At 53.7% G+C, this 20381-nt stretch overlaps 2 protein-coding genes across 2 annotated transcripts in view; both read left to right on the top strand.

Moving 5' to 3' along the window:
- RNF43 (ring finger protein 43) overlaps nucleotides 1-8725 on the top strand; it is a 60945-nt gene extending 52220 nt beyond the window's left edge. Inside the window, exons 8-9 of the mRNA XM_074890320.1 lie at nucleotides 147-1661; nucleotides 8360-8725. Of these exons, the coding sequence (XP_074746421.1) occupies nucleotides 147-1661; nucleotides 8360-8403 (1559 nt within the window). The 3' untranslated portion in view covers nucleotides 8404-8725. The remainder of the gene's footprint in view (nucleotides 1-146; nucleotides 1662-8359) is intronic.
- A 3287-nt stretch (nucleotides 8726-12012) lies between these two features.
- SUPT4H1 (SPT4 homolog, DSIF elongation factor subunit) lies at nucleotides 12013-14904 on the top strand. The gene is made up of 5 exons (XM_074890371.1): nucleotides 12013-12165; nucleotides 12500-12606; nucleotides 12729-12784; nucleotides 12976-13029; nucleotides 14484-14904. Exons 1-5 carry the CDS (start codon nucleotides 12097-12099, stop codon nucleotides 14549-14551), a joined length of 354 nt encoding a protein of 117 aa, XP_074746472.1. The 5' UTR covers nucleotides 12013-12096; the 3' UTR covers nucleotides 14552-14904.
- The last annotated feature ends 5477 nt before the right edge of the window (nucleotides 14905-20381 follow it).

The raw sequence follows: 20381 nt of genomic DNA, 5'->3' as shown, positions 1-20381 counted from the left end.
AGATGGTTTGGTGGTGGCAGGGAGGAGTTGCAGGGCACGGGTAGTACGTGGGACCATAGTGGGAGTGCAGTGGAGGCTCGCTGGTTCTGGGGCTACTGCAGCTGAGCTGTGGGACGTATGCTGGATGCTCCCTTCTCTCTCCACAGCCAGAGACCCAGTGGACCAGGCCACGGCTGCTGGCTCCAGGCTGGCCCCTCGGGACATGGAGCCCGGACGGCGACTCCACCTTTTCCGCCAGCACCCGGGACATGCCCTTTACCACCTTCCACACGCGTATCCTCAGAGGAACCTCAGGAGCTTTCCCCCGGATCCAGCCCATGGTAACCCCTTCTTCCACTCTCCAGAGCTCTCCCAGCTGGATTTTGGCACCATCCACTACATGCCCTACAGGCCAACCTCCCTGCTCGCCTGCGGCCACCCGTCCCCCCTGGCCCCGGGCTTGCTGGGCCAGCAGCATCCCAACCCCTCGGCGTGCGGACAGACGCTGTCACCCCACAAGACTTGTTCTCTCCAGCCCCAGCCTCCCTGCCCGGGGCCCAAGGCAGCCCTGGCACAGAAGCAGCACCGTGCACCCGCCCTGCGCCGGGGGGTTAGCCACGGGCACCAGCACAACAGCAGTGGCTCTGGGGAGAGCTATCTCACGGACCACAGCGGGTACCTGGCAGATGGGCCAGGCAGCGACTCCAGCTCAGGGCCCTGCCACGGTTCCTCCAGTGACTCCATGTTGAACTGCACAGACGTCAGTCTGCAGGGCATCCATGGCAGCTGCTCCACTTTCCGCAGCTCCCTCAGCAGCGACTACGACCCCTTCGTGTACTGCAGCTTGGAGGGACCTGCCATGGACCACGGCCAGGAGCAGCCGCGGCCGCTGAGGGAGACACGGCCCAGGTCCTTGGACCTGATGGTGCCTGGGGGTGCTGCTCCGGCCAAGCCGCAGGTGCTCAGCCACGTTCACTACCACCACCACCAGCACCATCACTACAGAAGAGACACAGAGTGTCCACCCGGGCGGGCCGGGCAGCGCAAATCCCGGTACTCTGGGGCCAAGGTTGGCTTCCACGGTGCTCGGACACAAAAGAGGACCGAGAAAAGCCATCACTGTCAGCAGCCTCTGGACAGCAGCACTGTGCTACAGGAGGCAGCTTCGGCAGGACAGCCAGCCTGTCCCCAGCAAGGCCGGGACCCCCCTCATGCCCCCTCCACTTCTCCAGACAGGTTGGACTTCAGTGTAGATGCCAACAGACAATCGGGATCAGCTGGCACATCCCCTGTCCCGCTGCCCCCGAGACACAGCTTACAGAGCCGTCATCACCGAAGGAAAAGAAAGTGTCCCCTGGAGCCTGACCCTGCTCTCCTCCCTGAGGACTCAGCCTTGCCCAAAGCCTGCGATGCTCACGTTCCTCACAGCCCTCCCGCTGGCTACCACTGCTCGCCCGAAGTCCAGCCCCTGATCCCAAGCGCTCCCCTGCCCTATGGCTCAGGCTCTCGGCCGCTCTGGAAGTGTTTAGTGCCGCAGTCCGGCTCAGAGCTGAAAAAGCAGGAGGAGGTGGTGTCAGGACGGGAGGGAAACCACACGGTTCCTGCTGATTTCTCAGGGACAGGCACCCCCAGACATAGTCTGAGTCTTCACCTTCACTGCCCATCTCAGCAGGGCAGTCAGGGTAAGTCTGGTGTTTACCTCTTCTTGCAGCAAGCAGGTGACGGGGGGCGGTTTGCTGAAGGTACTCTGGCTGCCAGTAGACCTGGTACCTTTACAGTGGGCTTTTGTACAGGACCACTGACAACAGAAGCATTTCAGAGCTCACCTGTCTGGAGATGATGGCCTGAGCAATTAGCGAGTCTGTTAATGAGGGCACCAAACCTTGCAGTCTCGTCCTAAAATAATACAAATGTGAAATAAGGTGGCTATTTTTAACTAAACATCTCTAGCAGTTGGAATATCTCCCAAAGGAAGAGGTGGGACTATGTTTCTCGGTGTCCTTCCATTGGTCTGGATGTTTTAATGGCAAAGTCATTATCATTGTTGGGCTCTAGTTGTTTTAGCCAGCCCCAGCTAACTGGAACCAGTAAGGACGTGTGTGTGGCCAGTGGTAGTAGGAGAACAGACTAAATGAGTTTACAGATTTGTACATCCCTCATTTCTCACCTGCCTCTGTTGCATGGGAGTTGCTTTTTAGTGTCTTTTGGAAATCAGACATAATTAAAGTTTGGCCCTTTGCATAACTGCTGTACATCTCTCGCTGAGAGAGGGAAAAATATATTTGAGACGATGCTGGTTGAAAGAGCCTGAGTTTAGCTCCCAGGTCTTGCTTTCTCAGGTTCCTCTGAATACAGCAACCTGAAGTCAGCATGGGCAGGTGCTGGCTCCGAGCAGAGCCTGGCTCCCTTCCTCACCCTGCCGCTGACTCATTGCAGGTCCTTGGGCAAATCATTTTGATTTAGGTACCAAATACAGATCTAGCTGCCTAATTTCAGTTAAAATGCTGGCCTTAAACTCATGACTCACCATGCCCATTGTGCCGCGGAGATAATAACTTCCTCCCCATGCTCGTCTATCCAGCCCTACACCACACCCAGGCTGCTGGTGGTGCAGCACCTACCGAGGAGGCAGCGGGGACCGGGGCGAGGCTGGATGGGGCACAGTGCTGGCTGCCTGTGGCGCTCCAGGCTCCCAGACTCCCAGGAACAGATTTTTTTTTTTTTTCCCAGGCACAGAAGTGCCTGACACTGCAGATAGATAGGTGATACGATAGGTTCTTCAAAGGGCCTGGAGGGATGCTGCCGTTTCAAGAGTTAAGGAGGCAGCAGTGCAGAGATATCTCTGTGGTTTGCAGGTCACTCTGAGTGCTGATGTCCCCTGAGTTGGAGGCAGTAGGCGATGGTATCGCCAGGACACAGGCTTCCCAGGATCACAGCCGGGGACCTCCACACAGAGAGAGCCCTCCTGGCATGAGGGCAGGCTGCTCAGGAGTTGCTTTGAGTTCTCATTTCAAAATGAACCTGGGAGGACTCCCCAGGCCACCAGAGTAGCAGTCTGTGCACCTAACGCAGGGCGCTGGGTGCTGCGGTGTCCAGGGCATCGCAAGGGTCTGTGCCATGATGCCTCTGTCTCTTTGTAAGACAGTCCCAGCGGCCCAGATCTGCGCCCACCTCCTGATGGTGTGATACGGGGAAGGCTCCCTGGCACCCAGAGCCTGTGGAGCATGCTTTGCCAAGCACACACAGCCTTTGCTCCCTCTCACCTCCCTTTACCAGGAGCTAGAAGGACCAATGTGTTTGAAAGCAGCGTGACTCTGTTTGACTGAAGTAGCTTCTGTGGGTGCTTTCAGGACCAGACAGTCAGAATCTCCTTGTAAAATTGAGAAAATACATAGAAAGGAAGAATTTAACTTTATTAGGAACTGAGGACAGTTGAAGAGAGCAGGAGCACATGCAGGGCTTACGCAGAAAAGCCATCAAGCTGAAAACACATTGGTTGACATAACACAACCTCTGAGGTACAATCACATCAGTTCTTTATCTTAGAAAGGGACTGGACATAAATCAATAGAGACCAAGTAAAAAGAGCAAAGAACAAGCTCAGTAGACAGTCCCACGTAAGCAGGACACAAAAAATAGACAAGGAGACCAAGGAGAAATGTATACATGCCTCTAGATAAACGTTGTAAGGCTAAAAATATAAGTGGAGGAATTAGAAAGCCCAGCTTTAAATTAGTTTCGACATAAACTTTTCAGAAATCCAGTTTAAAAAAAAAAAAAACACCAACAAACCAACAGTGAGACCCTGTAATTCCCAGGTGAAATTACAGAGAGGAGAAGAATGTGTCTCTTCTGGTGGCATGGGAGGGACACTATGCATTAAGGAGAGTGTCACGTCCAATGACAAGTAACACAAAAATCCCCAATTGTGCCTAAGTAGGAGGAGTATGGTATTAGGGTTATAATACATTAGCACAGGCTGCAAAAGAGGAGCCTACATATACATGAGAACCTTCTTCAAATAATACTAAAAGAAGCAGTCAAAAGAATAAGATGCTTTTGGGCACAGGGATCATTTAAAGCCCCAGAAAAGGGCTGGCCAAGCAGCAGAGCAGAGAGCGCAATTAGAAACAAGAAGGTGTTCTTCCAAAGCGAAGGTGTGGCTAGACAAAAGAAATCAGAAGAGAGTTGGATGCAAAGCTAAATGCAGAGCCATGGTGAGGCAGGCCAGGAAGCATTTCTATCAACAACTTGCGAAAAAGAGAGAGACTATTAATGCAAACATTTTCATCAGAAGGAAGAAGGCTGCCAGAGGCTCTGCAGGTCCAGGGAGTAACGCAGGGATGTTCAAGGGCTGCAACTGCATAGCAGAAGAGCAAACTGAATTTATTGCATTAGTGATCAACATGGAAGCGCTTGAGGAGGTTCTCAGCCTGGCACATCTCTGTTCAGGACATGGGGTAGAGGATCCCTCATAAATCAGATCATCAGTTTGACCGTTTCTGAAACGCACCACTAAAGTGGATTGTAACAAATTGCCAGGGCTGCACATCACTCCCCTGGGCATCGTGCAGGGGCACAAGCACAGAACTGCTAAATTACAAACGTGGACTGCAATCTGTTACCCATGCCCAGAGCCAGAAGGAAGAGCTGAGGGCAACATCAGCTTGAAATAGCTGAAGCTACAGAACAATGAGCCTGACTTTCCTGCCAAGCAAATTGTTAAAAATTCAAATACAGGGTCTGACTTGTAGGCACATGGCTAAATGTGAAACCCAGGGGAGGAGGCAACACAACTTCTGTAGAGAGAGATAACGCCTCGCAGATCTTTTAGGGGAATGAAGCTCTCAAAGGATAAAAGGGAAGGTGCTCTCATAGGTAAATAACTCACTAAAAAATAGGAGACAAAGTGCAGATCAGTCTTAATGGAGGAAAGTTACTCGGAGAAGGAGGAAAGTAGAGTTCTCCAACTGCACCTTTCAGCAAGCTCATAAATATCCTGGACAAGGAGAGGGGATAGCAAAGTTTATAAAAGACAAAATCCTTCAGTATTGTTGGCTTTAGAACTGTTTACGAAGTGTTACAGAAGGACCTCCTGTTGCTGAGTTATCAGGCAACAGAGTGGTGGATGAAATCCCATGTAAGTAGCACAAAATGCCACACACAAGCAGAACCCCTTCTAAGTAAAAATCAAATCATTATTAGGAGCTACCTGGGAACAAATGTGGGACAAGCAGAAAGTGCCTTTATGCAGCTGCATAAATCTGTGGTGCTTTCACAGCTGGCACCCGCCACTGATCACCGCTCCTCAAAAAAGGATAGAGCAGACTTGGGAAAAGCGCAGAAAGGTATTGAGCACAATCACAATGATGAGGTTTTTCTGAGAAAACAGAAAGAATAGAGAGACTTTTATGTGGGAAAAAGGTGATTAGCAGAGGATATGCAAGAGAGGATATGAAATCAGGAGAGCAGGGGAGAAGGCAGATAAGAGAGACTCACTGGTGCTCGTAACAAAAATAAGTGGTGGCATCAAATGGGAACCAGAAGCTTTAAAACACCTGATAAGGTAACACAGAGTGTGTAGTGAAACTGGTGCTCATTACCCAGAGGATGTAGGTGCCAGAAGTAAAATGTGTTCGAGAGCCTAGATCAAGAGCTATCAAATGCAGAGATGCAAATACTCTCTCTGGCTCAGGAAGTCCCTAAACCAGGGTTTCCAGAAGCTGACGGTGCCTCTGTGGGATGCAGCACCCTCCAGGTGTGTGCTTACCTCACCCAGCTGCAAGGTGAGGCTGAATCTTGGTCCACAGCCCCTGGAGAAACTCCACTTGTGCAGGCAGTGCCATGCACTGGCATCGCAGGGAATAACGCTGCCCGCAGCCATCGTCAGGGCACCGCAGATGATCCCAAAGAGGCTTGCGGGATCTTGGCGTTTATGCCGCTTCCTTGAGCACCTCCACCAGCTTTTCTTGGTAGGATTTGCATAAAGATACATCCCTGCCTCTCTTGCCTGAGAGACTATACCTGGGAGTTGTTTCACTGAAGAATCAATCCTCAAGCAATGCTGAATGGATCCTTTTAAGAGAAGTCAGACAACTAGCAATGAATTACAGCTAGATGGCTTCCTAAACCACCCCAGCACGCACAGATCTCGTCCCAGAACAGCCAGATTACTCCCAGCACAGGCTGATGAAATCTCTTGATTTCTCTCTTTGGGAAATCTTACCTCCTGCAGCATGCTGTCAGCATCCTCCCCCTCTCCTCCATCTTCTGCTCATCCTCTTAGCCATTCCCTTTCATGTCATGTCTTTGATCTTTACTAGAGAAGGGAAAAGGGATTAGAGGGCAGAAAAAGACCACCGTTAAAACCTAATACCCAGAGAACAAGATTTCTGTTGTATCCCCATGCGCTCCTTCAGCTCATTGCCCCGTGTGGATCTTGATGGCCATTTCAGCAGCTGAGGCTCTACCACCTCTCCCAATTCAAGACCTTTTTCACAGAATCACAGAATCATTCAGGTTGGAAAAGCCCCTCAGGATCATCGAGTCCAACCCTCAGCCCTGCTCTACAAAGTTCTCCCCTACCCCACATCCCCCCACAGCTCATCCAAACGACCCTTAAACACCTCCAGGGATGGGGACTCCACCCCCTCCCTGGGCAGCCTATTCCACTCTCTGACCACTTTTTCTGTGAAACATTTTTTCCTCATGTCCAGTCTGAACCTCCCCTGTTGCAGTTTAAAGCCGTTCCCTCTTGTTCTGTCACTAATTCCCTGTGAGAAGAGACCAGCACCAACCTCTCTACAATGTCCTTTCAGGGAGCTGTAGAGAGTGATGAGGTCTCCCCTCACCTTCTCCTCCTCACACTGAACAGTCCCAGCTCCTTCAGTCGCTCCTCACAGGATTTATTCTCCAGGCCCTTCCCCAGCTCGTTGCCCTCCTCTGCCCTCGCTCCAGCCCCTCGAGATCTCTCTCGTATTGAGGTGCCCAAAACTGGACACAATACTCCAGGTGTGGCCTCTTTTTTCTAACCTTCCTTTCTGTTTGCATAACAGGCGACGGTTTTCAGAAAATATTTTAATGCTGCTATTTGAGACTCAGGGCATCTGGCTGGCCGCAGAGTGATCGAAGCTGTACAGTCTCTTTTGTGTTGCACATAAGCTGCTGTACACGAGAACCAGTTGGCCATCGCTTACTCAGCGTACCAGTGACATGTATCACAAATTCCAGATACACACAAACTCTGTCTTCTGGTACTTTGGCCATGCCTGCACACATATGTATATGTATAACACTGTGTCTGTGCATTAATTTTCCTATGTCGACTAGCTGCATTTTCAAAGCAGAATCTCATTTGTTTGTTTTCTTCCCATATATTTAATTTTCAAAGGTCCTGTTCCTACAGCTGGTGATTTATAACAAACAAGAATTTGCTGTGACTGTTTTGAAAAGTTGTTTTGAATTGCTCTCTCTGAATATCTATATGGGCATTTGTTTCCTTTTGATCCCACGAACATACAGGAAAAGGGAAATGTGAAAAATTATGCATATGGGCTATGCTGACCCTGTGTGAGAGTTCTGGGCAGACTTGAGAGACATCTGGGAAGGGACTGTGATGTGTGCGTCGAGAAAGGGACTACCTGAAGCAGTAATTCAGGGTGCACCATTTCTAGGCAGCCCTTATGTTGAACGTTTCGAAGTAAACTGCTCAGCAATTGCCCATCAATAATTCACCAGGCGGAAGGGGCTGGGGAAGAGCATGAGCTGCAGTCCTTGCTGGCTGGGCACGAGGGACTGGCATTTGTGGCCAACCACCACTCACTGGGTTTGGCTTGTTTGGGACTCGGAAGCAATTTGTGCAACCTCTTGAACACCGTGAAACGCATGTGCCATCCCTTTCTTGCATGCACACATCACTCGCAGTCAGCTTTTGTTGTCTGGAGTTTCTGTTGTTGTTCCCTGTCCCTGGAAGGTGCTGCTGTGGCACTGTGTGAATACGAACTGGTGTTATTTTCTGTTGCTGATAATTTTTAAAACAGCTGTACAGATTTTCCTCAAAGAGCAAACATCAAAAAGCCTCAAAAGCAAACATCTAGTATCAGTGTGAACCCTGGGTGCACCATGCCCTTAGCCTGTACCTTCTGAAATATTTAAAGAGTAGCTTGATGTCTTATCTTTACATTTCACTATGCTTTAACTTAGAGGAATAAACTGATTGGGGAGGTGGTCAGAGAAGTCCCTCCAAAATACTGGGAGAAACTTAGTGGCTTTTGCTGCAGCATCTGTTCTCTGTATTGCAGGGTCAAGGCCCCAGCAGCTGCAGAGTCCAGGAATGTTCAGCAAGTTGTAGCTGACACTTTTTCCTTTTCTTTGAATGCAGGATCTGAAGAGGAGGTCCAGGATGTCCATGAACACTCAGTTTAATAAAACACTGGCCTCTTTTCTTACTGGAGAGCTGGAGTGGACAAAGATATTCAGCACACCGACCGTAGAGGAGCTCACATTTTGCTCTCTGCACAGGCAACGTGTAATATCCGGCCCTGACCTGCACAGCCCACGCCAAGATGCAGACTGCAAATAAGCAATGTGACACTTGTGGTCTCCTCACATGTTCCCACGTTGCGATGGTCACACAAACACAGAGCCATGTTCTCCAGGTCCCCTTCTCCTTCGAAGGCACAGGCAGCCCATCTTCATCCTGTGGCATCTATCTGCATGGGCTGGCTCGCTCAGAGACTGGTCTAGGGACCAGCTGGAGTGCTCATGGAGTGAGTGCAAGCTGCTATTTTGGCATGTTCATGCCACAGAAGGTTTTGCTAAACACTTCAAAAATAAACAAGCCTTCGAGACCAAAAGCTGCAGAAATGACTTTCTGTGGCCTGGTAGCTTCTGACTTCATTTCCTCACTTAGGTCAAAAGCCAGACTTCTTCATTTAACTTTTCCACTCTTATTTCAGACACAGGAAGAAGCTGTTCTCCATCTCACCACTCACAGGTCTGCCCTGCAAAGTGCTGCTTCTGACTTCATTGGAAACCAACAGCTCTCACCACTTTTGATCACTTCATTGTCCCTCAGCTGATGCCATCTCAGCCATTTGCTGTGTTGTGCCAGCAGCAGGAGAGGTGAAGACACAGGGACAATGTCAGCATTTCTGGGAAGGAGCTGGGTCAGATTCTTTCCGTTGCAAGGAATCCACCCTCTCATCTGGCAATGTGAACAAGTCTTTCACTCATCCTCTAACTCCTCCACCTACCCTCAAAATAGGTGAGATGGCCAGCCCTGTTAAGAGCAACTCATTTCTTGAGCATATTTCAAACCTGAGATGCCCCCGGCACAGGAGTCATAGAAAATCTTGAGTTCACATGGCTCCTCCTTCTCTCCTTCCCCCCTCGTTGCCCCAAGACACAGCAAAAATTCCCAGCAAAAGCATCCCAGCAAAATGCAGAGCAGAGCCCCATCCATCACCCAGCCTTATCTTTGTATTTCTGAGACACCTGAAATGATCCTGTGAAGGAATTTTTCAGAATACCCTTCTGCCTTTTCTAACATTTTGATGACGGAGAGAAAAGCTTCAAGAAATTGCTAGGCTCTTGGTTTATTACTTTCTTTTCCCTCCCATTTGTGGGGTGGGTTTTTTTGAATGTCACTAGTTCTTATTTCCTACATCTCATAATTTGGGGACATTCAAGTAAAATAAACCTGCCAAAGTCAAAACATATAAAACCCAAACAGTTTTCATACAGCAGGGAATTAGACTGTAGAGTTCATTGCCCCAAATGATCATTCAGGCCACAGAATTTGCCAGATTCCCACATGAAGTACACGTTTATACGGCACCAAGTGTTTCCAGAGTTAATGCTAATGAAACGTAGGTGAGGATTCAACACTGGAGCTGAAGGTAACTCCTGACAGTTTGAAACCCAGTCTAGGGACAGACTTGCCCCATCTGCTCAGTGCTCAGTAACCTTTCTGTGTCTTCCTTTGAAGCAGCAGCTTCTTCTCCAGTTCAAGAGAGCGCACGGGTTTTGTAGTCCCAGTTCAGGATAATCCTGCCTCTGCCTTCCTTCCTTGGTGAGGAAAACTTCTTACGGGGTTTGCTGCCTTTGAAAAAGGCATCTTTGTCCCAGCTGCTAATCAGTCACTGACATTCAAGTGATGGTAGTAAAAGTCAGCCAATAGCGCACTGTTTTAAACTAAACATTATTCCTTTGCTAATGTTCATTTCTTGTCTCCTGTGACCAAGCCACTGCAGGACCTTTCAGTCTAAAGAAGAGCTGAATTTCTTTCATCAAAGAAACCAGCAGAATTGTATTTTAACCCTTCCAGGTTCTTCTTGCTTTTCCTACAGAGCAAGCAGAAGACATAAGCTCAGATGTTTTCTCCCTTACAGGGAAGTCAGTCTTAAACTAGAGGAAAAAAACCCAGGAGTGGGTCTAGGTTCCCCCTGTTCAACTTCCTGTGCACGTGGTCCATGGCCTGTCTCAACCAGCTCCCTATGTCCTTGTCCATCCTGGAGAGCTCAGATGACTTTTCAGAGGGGAGGGTCATGAAGTCCAGGTGCTCCCATCAGTTTCTTTAGGAATCAAGAAGGCTGAGAGCCTCGAGGGATGCATTTCACTGCCTCAAAGGAACGAGCATCTCGTTTGCAGTCTAAAAGTCCTCCTCTTTCCCTCCTTATTGTTAAAAAAGAAGGCTCTGAATCTGCAGCAAGCCCCAAGCTTCTTGGAGAAAGTGGTCAGCACAAACGCACCCTTTCCACTCCCTACTGCAGTATTACCAGGCTGTGCAGGGCAATGCCTGCTTTAAAGTGTTTTCCTTTCCTGATGTTATGCTGCTGCTCCTTTTCATCTAGACGGCCATCCTAGATGCTGGGCCTTCTGCCCGGGGCTTGCTGAGGTGAATGAGAGTGTGCAGGTCTGCCTCGGTGGGTTCTCAGGTGGGAGGAGAGGGAGGAACTCCCTGGGAAGGTGGTTTTTAAGATCCTCTTCAGTAGCTGGACTACCATCCTTGGCTGCCTGGAAGGGAAGAAGCAGTATCTGAGAAAATGGGGGAACAGCTCCTCTCAGTTCCTGCACCTCTTGCGTCTGGGTGATGCTTCTGAGTGCTCAGTACCCTTGGGCTGCCACCACCGAATTTCTTCAGCATCACTGCAATGAAGCAGAGCTCCATTTCCTTCATTGCGTTCAAAGTCCCAGCTGGAAACTGATGGAAGCCCAAGCATCCTGAACTCCCTCTCTCCGAAACTGAAGCCCCAGCCCTTCCCCAGGGACCACCGTCTTCCCGGGACCTCTCACCCCGCCGAGCTGGGTGCTGTGGGCCAGGCTGGCTGCACCTCCTCCCTTCCTGCACAGAGCCTCTGCTCTCCCTTTTATAATGTTCAGATCCTTTTGAAATGTGAATATAGGTTTGGTTTTTTGTTGTTGTTTTTTGTTTTGTTTTCTGAGTCTCTTCTGGCTCTTGGGGTTTGGGAATAAATTATGACCCAAAAAAAAGAGGAAGAATACATTTTATATATATGCAAAACTGTGTATTTATGTCCGATAGAAACAAAGATGTGTGAATATGCTGATGTGCTCAGAAATATATTTATTTACTAATATATTTATCCACGTACCCGGTCTGCTCGCCTGCTTTTGTCCGTTACAACGAGCCGTTGGGGCTGTGTCGCCAATGGCGCCTCCGCTCAACGCCCCAGACCCAGACCCGGGCCCAGACCCAGACCCAGACCCAGACCCGGGCCCAGACCCGGGCCCAGACCCAGACCCAGACCCAGACCCGGGCCCGGGCCCAGATCCAGGCCCGGGCCCAGACCCAGACCCGGGCCCAGACCCAGACCCAGACCCGGGCCCAGACCCACACCCGGCCCTGGCCCCGGGCCTGCTCTGACGGGAGGCTCCGGCCGGGCCCGTGGGCCGGCCCTGCCCCATCACCGGAGCCCCAGGGCCCGCCCGGGCGGTGCTGCCCGACCCCGCCTGCCCTCGGCGGTTCCCGACCGCCCTCCGCCGCGCACACGGCGGGCAGGGGCGGGCAGGGCCGGGCAGGGCCGAGCCGCCGCCGCTGCCAGGCCCGGCCCCGCTCTGCGCCTGCGCGGCAGAAGCGGGAGCGGCGGCGGCGGGATGGCGCTGGAGACCGTCCCCAAGGACCTGCGGCACCTCCGCGCCTGCTTGCTCTGCTCCCTCGTCAAGGTGCGACCGGCCCCGGGACCAGCACCGCTCCTCGGCCCTCCTGCCCCGGCCCGGGCCTTTCCCCGCCCAGCCTGGGCCTCCCTGCCCCGGCCCGGGCCCTCCTTCCCCGCCTGCCGCCCGGCCCGCGCCTCCCTCGGACCCTGGGCGCTTCCCCGCCCGGACGGGCCCTCCCGGGGCTCCCCCCCGCCCCGTTCCCCCGGCACAGGCCTCCCTGGCTCCCGCCGGCCCGGGCCGCCTCTCCCCTGCCTCCCTCAGCCCCTGCGGCCGCCCCGGGCCCAGCTGGGCCGCGTCCCTCGTCCTCCGGCCCCGCGCTGACGCCTCTTGTCCCCCTCAGACCATCGACCAGTTCGAGTACGACGGCTGCGACAACTGCGATGCCTACCTGCAGATGAAGGGCAACCGCGAGATGGTCTACGACTGCACCAGCTCCTCCTTCGACGGGTGAGTGGGGCCCGGGCCCGGGCCCCGGCCAGCGGCGTTCCCCAGGGTGTCTGGGGACACCGTGGGGACACTGCGGTGTCACCTGGCTGGGAAACGTCCCCTCACTCCCATCCCTCCCGCAGGATCATCGCGATGATGAGCCCTGAGGACAGCTGGGTCTCCAAGTGGCAGCGAATCAGTGAGTGTCTTTTCCCAGCTGATTTGGGAGCCGGAAACCCCTTTTTTCCAGCAAACCCTTCCCTGGGGCAGTGGGAGTTGTTGTTTGGGCTGCAGAGGGGGTTTCCCCGCCTGACCAGGCAGAGGCTGGCAGGGCTGCTTGCCCACCTGGCCACTGCTGTGCGGGCTAACTCGGTGTTTTCTTTCCCCCAGGTAACTTCAAGCCTGGTGTCTACGCAGTGTCTGTGACGGGCCGCCTGCCCCAAGGTAACGCTGCGGTTTGTGTTAAGGGGAGGCTCCTGCATGGCGGGTGGCAGCTGAGGGGTTGTTTGGCACATCAGGTGTTGGGGCTGTAGGCCCCTCTGAGGTGACAAACGGAGCAGTGCATTGCGCTGTGGGATGAAATCAGGATTTGGGGGTTCAGAAAACACGGTGTGTTGTGAACAGCACACGCCGTGTGGGTGAAGGGATTAGCAAGGTGACTGCGAGAGGGAGGTGCTGGACGGGAGGGTGGTTTCAGGGTTCTTGCAGACGAGGTTTTCTGCATGCAGTCATTCAGCACTATGCCTGCCAGAAGTTGATGCTGAAGATGCTGCTGACTACAATGTGTGATACCAGACAAGCTGTCAGAGGGTTAAACTGTGATTAAAGGGTGACTCCAGAAAGTGGGTGTGTTTCAAACCGTTCAGCTACAGGGAAACACAAAGGTTTGTCCGTAGAAAAGAGGTTTGCAGGATGGGATGCTGTTATGTCAGTCTCAGTGAGCAGATACCCCTTTCCATCATCATAGTGCACTGAGGGCAGTTAAGGTGGGTTTTGTGCATTTAAAAATGGGGTGGGGGGTGTAGAGAGTTGGTCTTACCTCTGTAATGCAGAAAGTGTGTGATCCATCTAGCTGAGAGCCCTTGCCCTGTACGTAGCCCCAGAGCAGACCCCTACCCAGGAGTGATGCAGTCCATATCCCCAGGGTGAGAGCTGTGGAATCCCAGGCTCCTCATTTCTGACCTGAGCTCCACCATCTGCATTGGGAAGGAGCTGGAACATCACAAGGCTTGAAGCCAAGGCCTGCCAGCACAGCTTTGGGCACATCCACAGTACCTGGAGTGCAGCAGATGATGGCGTGAGCTCGATGCAACCGCAGGCAGGAGCACAGGGCAGCAGGTGGAGGGGGTACAGGTGGGACATGCTGTCCTTGGCCTTGCTCGGCCCATCCTAGCGTCACGTCACAGGGAGGAGCGAGGGGACTGGGGAGCATGGTAAGCAGCAGGCTGCACTGGTGGGCCTTGCAGGCTGTGCCGTGGTGCTGGGGAGAGCTGTGCTGAACCCCATGGTGCTCTTCAGCTATCCCTGTTGTTAAGGGGGTTACTGAGAAGGTGGGATGTGCTGGCAGGTCACAGAAGTGACTGAAAGATTTAAGAAGTACCCTCAAGAGCTTGACCTGTTCAGTACGGTCATAATATTCAAACATTTTCAGGTAGGAAATAATGTAAATAAAAAAATCTACCTGGTTCTTTCCCAAGGCAAAACAAGAGTTGATGTTTGGGAGCTCTATGTAGGCGCTTAAACCAGAAGAGGGAACACTTAACAGTTCTATTAGAAGAAATGAAGATGATTGCCCAGTTCCTGATCTCTGCAATGAAGGCTACATGACAGAGCAACCAGATTTTTTCAGGACTCCCATCTCTAGAGAATACTGAAATGTGTTTGTCTCCTTGCTGCAGGGATCGTCCGAGAGCTGAAGAGCCGTGGCGTGGCTTACAAGTCCCGAGACACAGCTATAAAGACCTAAGGGCGCTCTTGTACTGCCTGGAGGATTCCCCGGTGCTGCGTTCAGAGAGGCAGCGGGCACACGGGGTGCTGCTCCGAAACCTTTTAGCTTTAGCACGTGGGAAAGCGAGCCTGGATTCGGAGGGAGTTTGCTGGCCCGGCTCCTCTCACACAGTACCTCTGGACTCTGCCATACTACAGTCTGCCCACACAGACCATAGACGTTTTTTGAGCCTTGACAAGGGGAAGGGTGCACGTAGGTCTGAGAAAGTGGTGTTTAATGGTGATGCACAAGCTTTTTTACTGTTGGTGTGGAAAAGAGGAGAGCTGGGATATAGCTATGTAAATATTTCAATAAAACACACTGCCTGGTCAGAGTTGAGTCCATCTATATACACAGTCAGGGGTTCCACCTGCTGCAGGGAGTGGATGGTGTGGTGAGGGATTTTGCCCTCAGTCCCCTGCCTGCCAGACTTGGGAGCTTGTGAGCCATCGCTCTTAGGCCATGGACCACGCTCCTGCCTAGAGAGGGAGATCCTGCCCTGCCGGAATTGGGGTGGCCTTCGCTGCAGGAACAAGCAGACTAGCGATTTGTGCCTTACAGCTCTCGGCCAGATGCAATAGGTAAGATGATGTGAAGTATTTCATGTGGAGGTCACAGTTCCCTGAGCCTGCAGGGCCCTGCACAAGGGACGTGGAAGGCTTGAACTGGCCATTGCTGGTTTCCAGGGCAGAGAGAATGCAACAAGCCTGTTGCTGGTGTGGCTGGAGGCAGCACCAGGCTTTGCAGAGAGGAGGGAGGGACAAGCAGGGGTGGAAACGCCCATCCAGCCTCATATTTTGTAGCCATCTGGCTGTTCGGAGTGTCAGTGTGGATGGTGTCTGCATTGCACGGGCTCCTGAGAGATTTGGTCTCCTTAGCTGCTGGCTCTTGTGTAATTTGGTTTGGTCCAGTTCAGCAGCAGCCACCGATCACAGGTGGCTTGTCCAAGGGCAGAGTCCTAGATCAGTAACTCCTGAAATAAGCATTTTTTTTTTTTCTGAGATAATCCTGTAGCTGGAAAGCTCGATTTTTGTTTTCTATAGACAAATAGTGGAGAACAAATACAGCCTGAAAACTGCATTTGATCTGGGATGAAAGCAGCTGCAGTGATGGGAACGTGTTGCTGTTGGGGAATGACACTGTCAGGAGCGCGGAGGCGATGTGCTCTCTGTCCTCCTCTGCTTTGTAGAGCTGGCCCCCAAGAAGAGTCCCAGGCACTACAGGTCAGCCAGAGCATGGCTTCCTGGGGGTTTCGGAGCAGATGTGTGGCTGGAGAAGACTGCTGTGAGCACACGGGAGCAATGTGGGGGCCATGGTGTTAGTTGAGATGAAACACTGCAGAGAAGGACATCTTAAACCACGTTTCTCTTGGGGACTTGCAGACACGATGCTGATGTCAAGAGTATTTGCTCGGTGCAAACCAGGACGAAGTCAAGTTGGTGGTGGCTCCAGCAGACACCTCCAGGTGCAGATGATCACCCTTTGTGGGAAGAGCTGAGGGTACTTCAGCCCCTGACCTTGGGGGTTAGAGCCTCCTCTTGGGAAGATGGAGCAGCAAGTTCATGTCCTTGGGCAGAGTAGGGACTTGACTGATTTTCACACATCCCTGTGGAACATCCAAAGCACTTGAGTTACCTGATAATTATCCTCCAGACTTGCTTGGTTGCAGAGACTGGGCAGGAAATGCCCCTTGGAAATGCCCAGTAGGTCAGGTCTGTGGGAGAGAGGTACAACAGTCCCAGCAGCCCAGGGCATGACTCTGCAGGGTGCTCAGGTTTGGACATTTTGGGCACGGACCTCTGGGCCTGGAGGGCAATTTCAGACCGGCTGTGCCGTGAGAGGCACGGGGTGAGCTGGGACCCCCCCGGGGTCTGTTCATCCCCTGCAGAATGATGCAGGAAAGCTGCAGCCAGCGTTGTCTGGGCAGCCGTGTGAGGTTGACGAGAGCTGACAAGGGTCAGAATGAAAGGGGTCAAGGAGGATGAGATGGGCGGTTCTTCCTCCAGCTGGAAGGAGATGGGGCTGGGGAGTGAGGTTTTGGCTCCAGCCAGTTTGGAAGGATGTTGGGGGTGAAGGAGCTCAACCACCCTGGCCATGCCCGGCCCTCGAAGCCTCATCCTGCCAGGGCCACAGGGTGGCAGCACGGCTTTGTGGAGCGGGGCTGGAGCCTGGGGGTGGGCTGGAGTGAAGCTGCTGGGAATGGACCCGAGCAAGAGAGACCTGAGGCACATCTCCATTTTCTGCTGTATTTCACAGCACCTTTCGTTCCCTGCTAGCTTCCCAGGTTGTGTCCTCCTTCCCTGGCTCCAGGGATGGGGATGGCCATGCTGGAGCTGCTCCAATGCTGGAGGCACATCAGGACCCCTTCCCCAGTCCCAGGCCACCTTGTCCCCTGGCCCCACGGTGTGGAGGACGTGACAAGAGGGCTCTGCACAGGACCCTGGGCGGGGTGGGCTTGTTTGGCTGGGCTCTGGGTGGGGGTCTGCAGGCACGGTGGTTCACCTCTCCCTTCCTGGGAAGCTGCAGTCCTGCAGTAACACAGTCACTGCTCAGGACTGGAAACTTTGCTTAGAAAACTGTCCCCAGAGAGCAGTGTGTGTTGTCACCATGCCTCTTGGGGAAGGTGAGGGGGCTTTTGAACCCCACAGGGACCTCACCCCTTGCTAGGAAGTGCAACTGCTCCAGGTTAAGTAGAGTTAAGACCGGTGGGGGCTGCAGTGCAAGTGCAATAGAGCCGGAATAGCGAGGCAAATGGGCTGAACGCCGGTGGTCTTTCAGAGAGAGCTGCACCTCCTCTGCCTGCAGCAGCTCACAGTGCTTCCAAGAACCTGGTCCCTCTAAGCGGTCTGGCTCGGTGAGCTGCTTCCCTGCGAGCTTGCTCGCTCGCCCACACGTGCACCGTATCTCCCAGCCCACGCCGCCCAAGTGATTCATTGCTCCCAGGCTGCCAGAGCTGAGTGTTGGACCTCTGCAAAGCACCTGAGATGAGCATTTCAGTTAGACTCCAGCCCTGGAGCTGCCAGGGCTTTGTAGCAGCAAAAAGCAAATGGATGTGGAGCTTTATTTGCTGAGAAAAGTAGGGCAGAGAGCTCTCACGTTGAAGAAACTGGAGGAAAAATGTGCAGCAACAGCCTGGGCTGTAATCGGGAGAGAAAGCGTCAACTGGGCAGGGAGCTGTAGATCTGAGTCAATTTAAGACGGCTCCTCCCCCTGCACCAAATGACGCTAAAATGTTTCAGCCAGGCCTGAAAATCCTGCAGGTTTGGCATCTGAAGCAGCCTGGCAGCTCTCGGGCGGTGGGGGGGCTGGGACAGCCCCCGGCAGCGCAGGCAGGAAGCACGAGCCAGTGGATTTCTTCGTGCGGGTTTTGAGAACCGATACCCCGGTTCTCCCTCCGGGTGAGAAAAGTGACTTTCCAAAACCGCAGAGCACACGGTGTTTCTACATAAGGCAGCTGCTGGCGGTGCTGGGAAATGCCCGGCTGAGCTGCCCCCACCTGTGCGGGGCCCCTCCGAGGACGGGGACGTGCCCACGCACGCTGCTCCCCATCGCCCGGGGGTGAAAGCGGCTCACGGCCTTTGTCTTGGAGCTTGGGCAAGCTGGGCTTCAGATGAAGGGGGACGTGTTAAAGCACACTGGGCTCCACCCGAGGGGGACTGTGGCTGGGGCGGGGTGAATCCCCCTAGTTCTGCTCCCATAGATGCTCTGTGCGTGCCACAGCATCCTCCCCCGTTGTCACCTCTGTGCTGGTCCAAAGGCCAGCAGGCAGAGGTGCTGCCCGGGGCTGGCTGCAGCAGCATCAGGCCTGCTTTGCCCTAGATCTGCTTTCACTTGCTGCCTCGCTGCCTCCCCACGCACAGAGCCGGGCTTTCCCAGGTGCCTCTCAGCCATCCTTGTGCACCTGGGAGGGCTGGTTACCACAGGGGTGCGGAGCCCCTTAGTGGTAGGTGCTGGGGGGAACAAAAAAACCCCAAACAACCCCCAGCTTAGAATTGTTTTTCTTGGAAAATAGTTGAGGAGGCCTTAGCAGGGTGGAAGTGCAGGGGAAGACGACCTGGGTTGTCCTCCTGGTAGCCGTGCTACCTACCCAGGGCTGGGGTGAAGTGCTGCCGGAGCGAGGATGACACAGCCGCAGTGCACGCCGTTAATGGGTGGCCCATCCTGCCCATCACCTCTGCGTCAGGGCCCGTGGGCAGGAGCCGCCGAGGCACCTGAGTGTGTCTGATGTGGTGGGGAGAGGAGGGGGCCCACAGCCAGCTTTCAGCAGCAGCCGTTTGGACGGGCTGCAGAGGGGATGGGTGCAGGTTGTGGAGGTGTAGGCAGCTACAAAAGCTTTCAAAGCCTGGCAGAAACGAGGCACAGCTGCCACGTGCGCCGTCCCGAGAGGTTCCTGGTGCACTGGCAATGGAGGTGGGTGGACAAGGAACTGGGACGTGTTCCCTGTTGAGCATCAGCAGGGAAAAGGGAGAGCTCTGATATACGATGGGTCCTCTGAGTGTTTGCCCCTCAGGAATTGCAGTGGAGGAGGAGGCTCTGCTCTGTGAAGGAGAGGCAGGCTGGTGGGCCATCAGTTCCTGAAGCAGGCCTGCAAAGGGCGTGTGAAGATGGTACTGCCACTCCTCACAAGCTCAGGGCTGTCTGCAAAGAGGCCCTGAGCTGCTTCACCGTGGATGCCTCTAAACCCGCTGGTCGGCCAACGGAGTTGGGGGTTTTGTAGCTGGGGGGGATACAAGAAGCTGCTGGAGGGTCCCAAACCTCCTCTTGGCTGAGATCTCTCACCTCCCTCGTCTGCTTCTGCAGCTCTGTGTCATGGGAAGGGGAGACACCAGGGGTTAGTGGGACAGACTGGGGTCTCACCCTGATGGTGGAGGTCACTGGGGGTACTGAGGGCACATTTCCTTAGGACAAATGGCAAAACAAGACCACAGCTGAAGTCACAGGAGGGATTTGAGAACCTGATGGTATCTACTCCATTTCCAGCTCTCCTGGTCCTCCTCCTGCAGCCCAGGTGACACTTGTCCTTCCTCCTCCTGGCCAAATGTGCATCACCCAGGCTCTGGCCAAAGCGGGTGCTGGGCTGGAAGGGGATTTTCCCCCACGAGGGAATGGTCTTCCTGCGTGGGCAGCTGCAGAAGAGCCGTTGAGTGCCCAAACAGAGCCCTGGGACACGTGCTGAGCGAGGATGCTGCACCTCCTCTGGTGAGTCCCCAAAGAGCCCAGGTACAAGGCAAGGGCTCAGCACGCTCTGGTGCCTGCAGGATCCGGCCCCTTGGCCAGGCTGGGGACTGTTACCAATGACCAGCTGGTCTGGAAACGTGCCGTCAATGCCAGGTTTGGGGAAATGCTTCCTGGCAGCCCTGGGTTCCTGTCCCACCTCCTCGGGGTCTCCAGGCCTTGGAGATGCTCAGATCTTCCTGCGCCTTGTCCTGGGGAGGCCAGGGGCCACTGGGAAAGGAGGGGCTGTCACCACAGAGTTCAGCCCCATGTCTCCTGAGCCTGTCCTGCCCCAGGGGGCCACAGCCCAGCAGGACAGCTCTCATCCCTCCTTCCCCGTATCGCTGCTGGGCTCTGTCCCAGACCATCCTCCATCCCCAATGGGCCCACTGTGGCACAGAGCACCCCAGGAGGTTGCTCAACCCTTGGATTAAGTTGAGAAAAGGGAAAACAGGAGTCGCTCATCTGTGCCGCTGCAGTGCAGCGCTGGGTGCCATGGGGGACCTCTCTGGGGGCCCCTGACCCATGGCCTCCCCTTCCCCCACCTGCGAGGCCGGTTGCAGCAGGTGACATGGAAAATGACAGGGCACTTTGT

This window comes from Strix uralensis, chromosome 20, assembly GCF_047716275.1.
Source record: "Strix uralensis isolate ZFMK-TIS-50842 chromosome 20, bStrUra1, whole genome shotgun sequence".
NCBI classification, from domain to species: domain Eukaryota; kingdom Metazoa; phylum Chordata; class Aves; order Strigiformes; family Strigidae; genus Strix; species Strix uralensis.
This window is presented reverse-complemented; position numbering and strand designations above follow the sequence as displayed.

What these genes read in the sequence shown, in the direction of transcription:
- SUPT4H1 (XM_074890371.1), top strand. Translation starts at nt 12,097, where the DNA reads ATGGCGCTGGAGACCGTCCCCAAGGACCTGCGGCACCTCCGCGCCTGC. An exon ending in ACCAGCTCCTCCTTCGACGG is followed by an intron (nt 12,607 to 12,728) that starts GTGAGTGGGGCC and finishes TCCCTCCCGCAG; the next exon opens with GATCATCGCGATGATGAGCC. An exon ending in CTCCAAGTGGCAGCGAATCA is followed by an intron (nt 12,785 to 12,975) that starts GTGAGTGTCTTT and finishes TCTTTCCCCCAG; the next exon opens with GTAACTTCAAGCCTGGTGTC.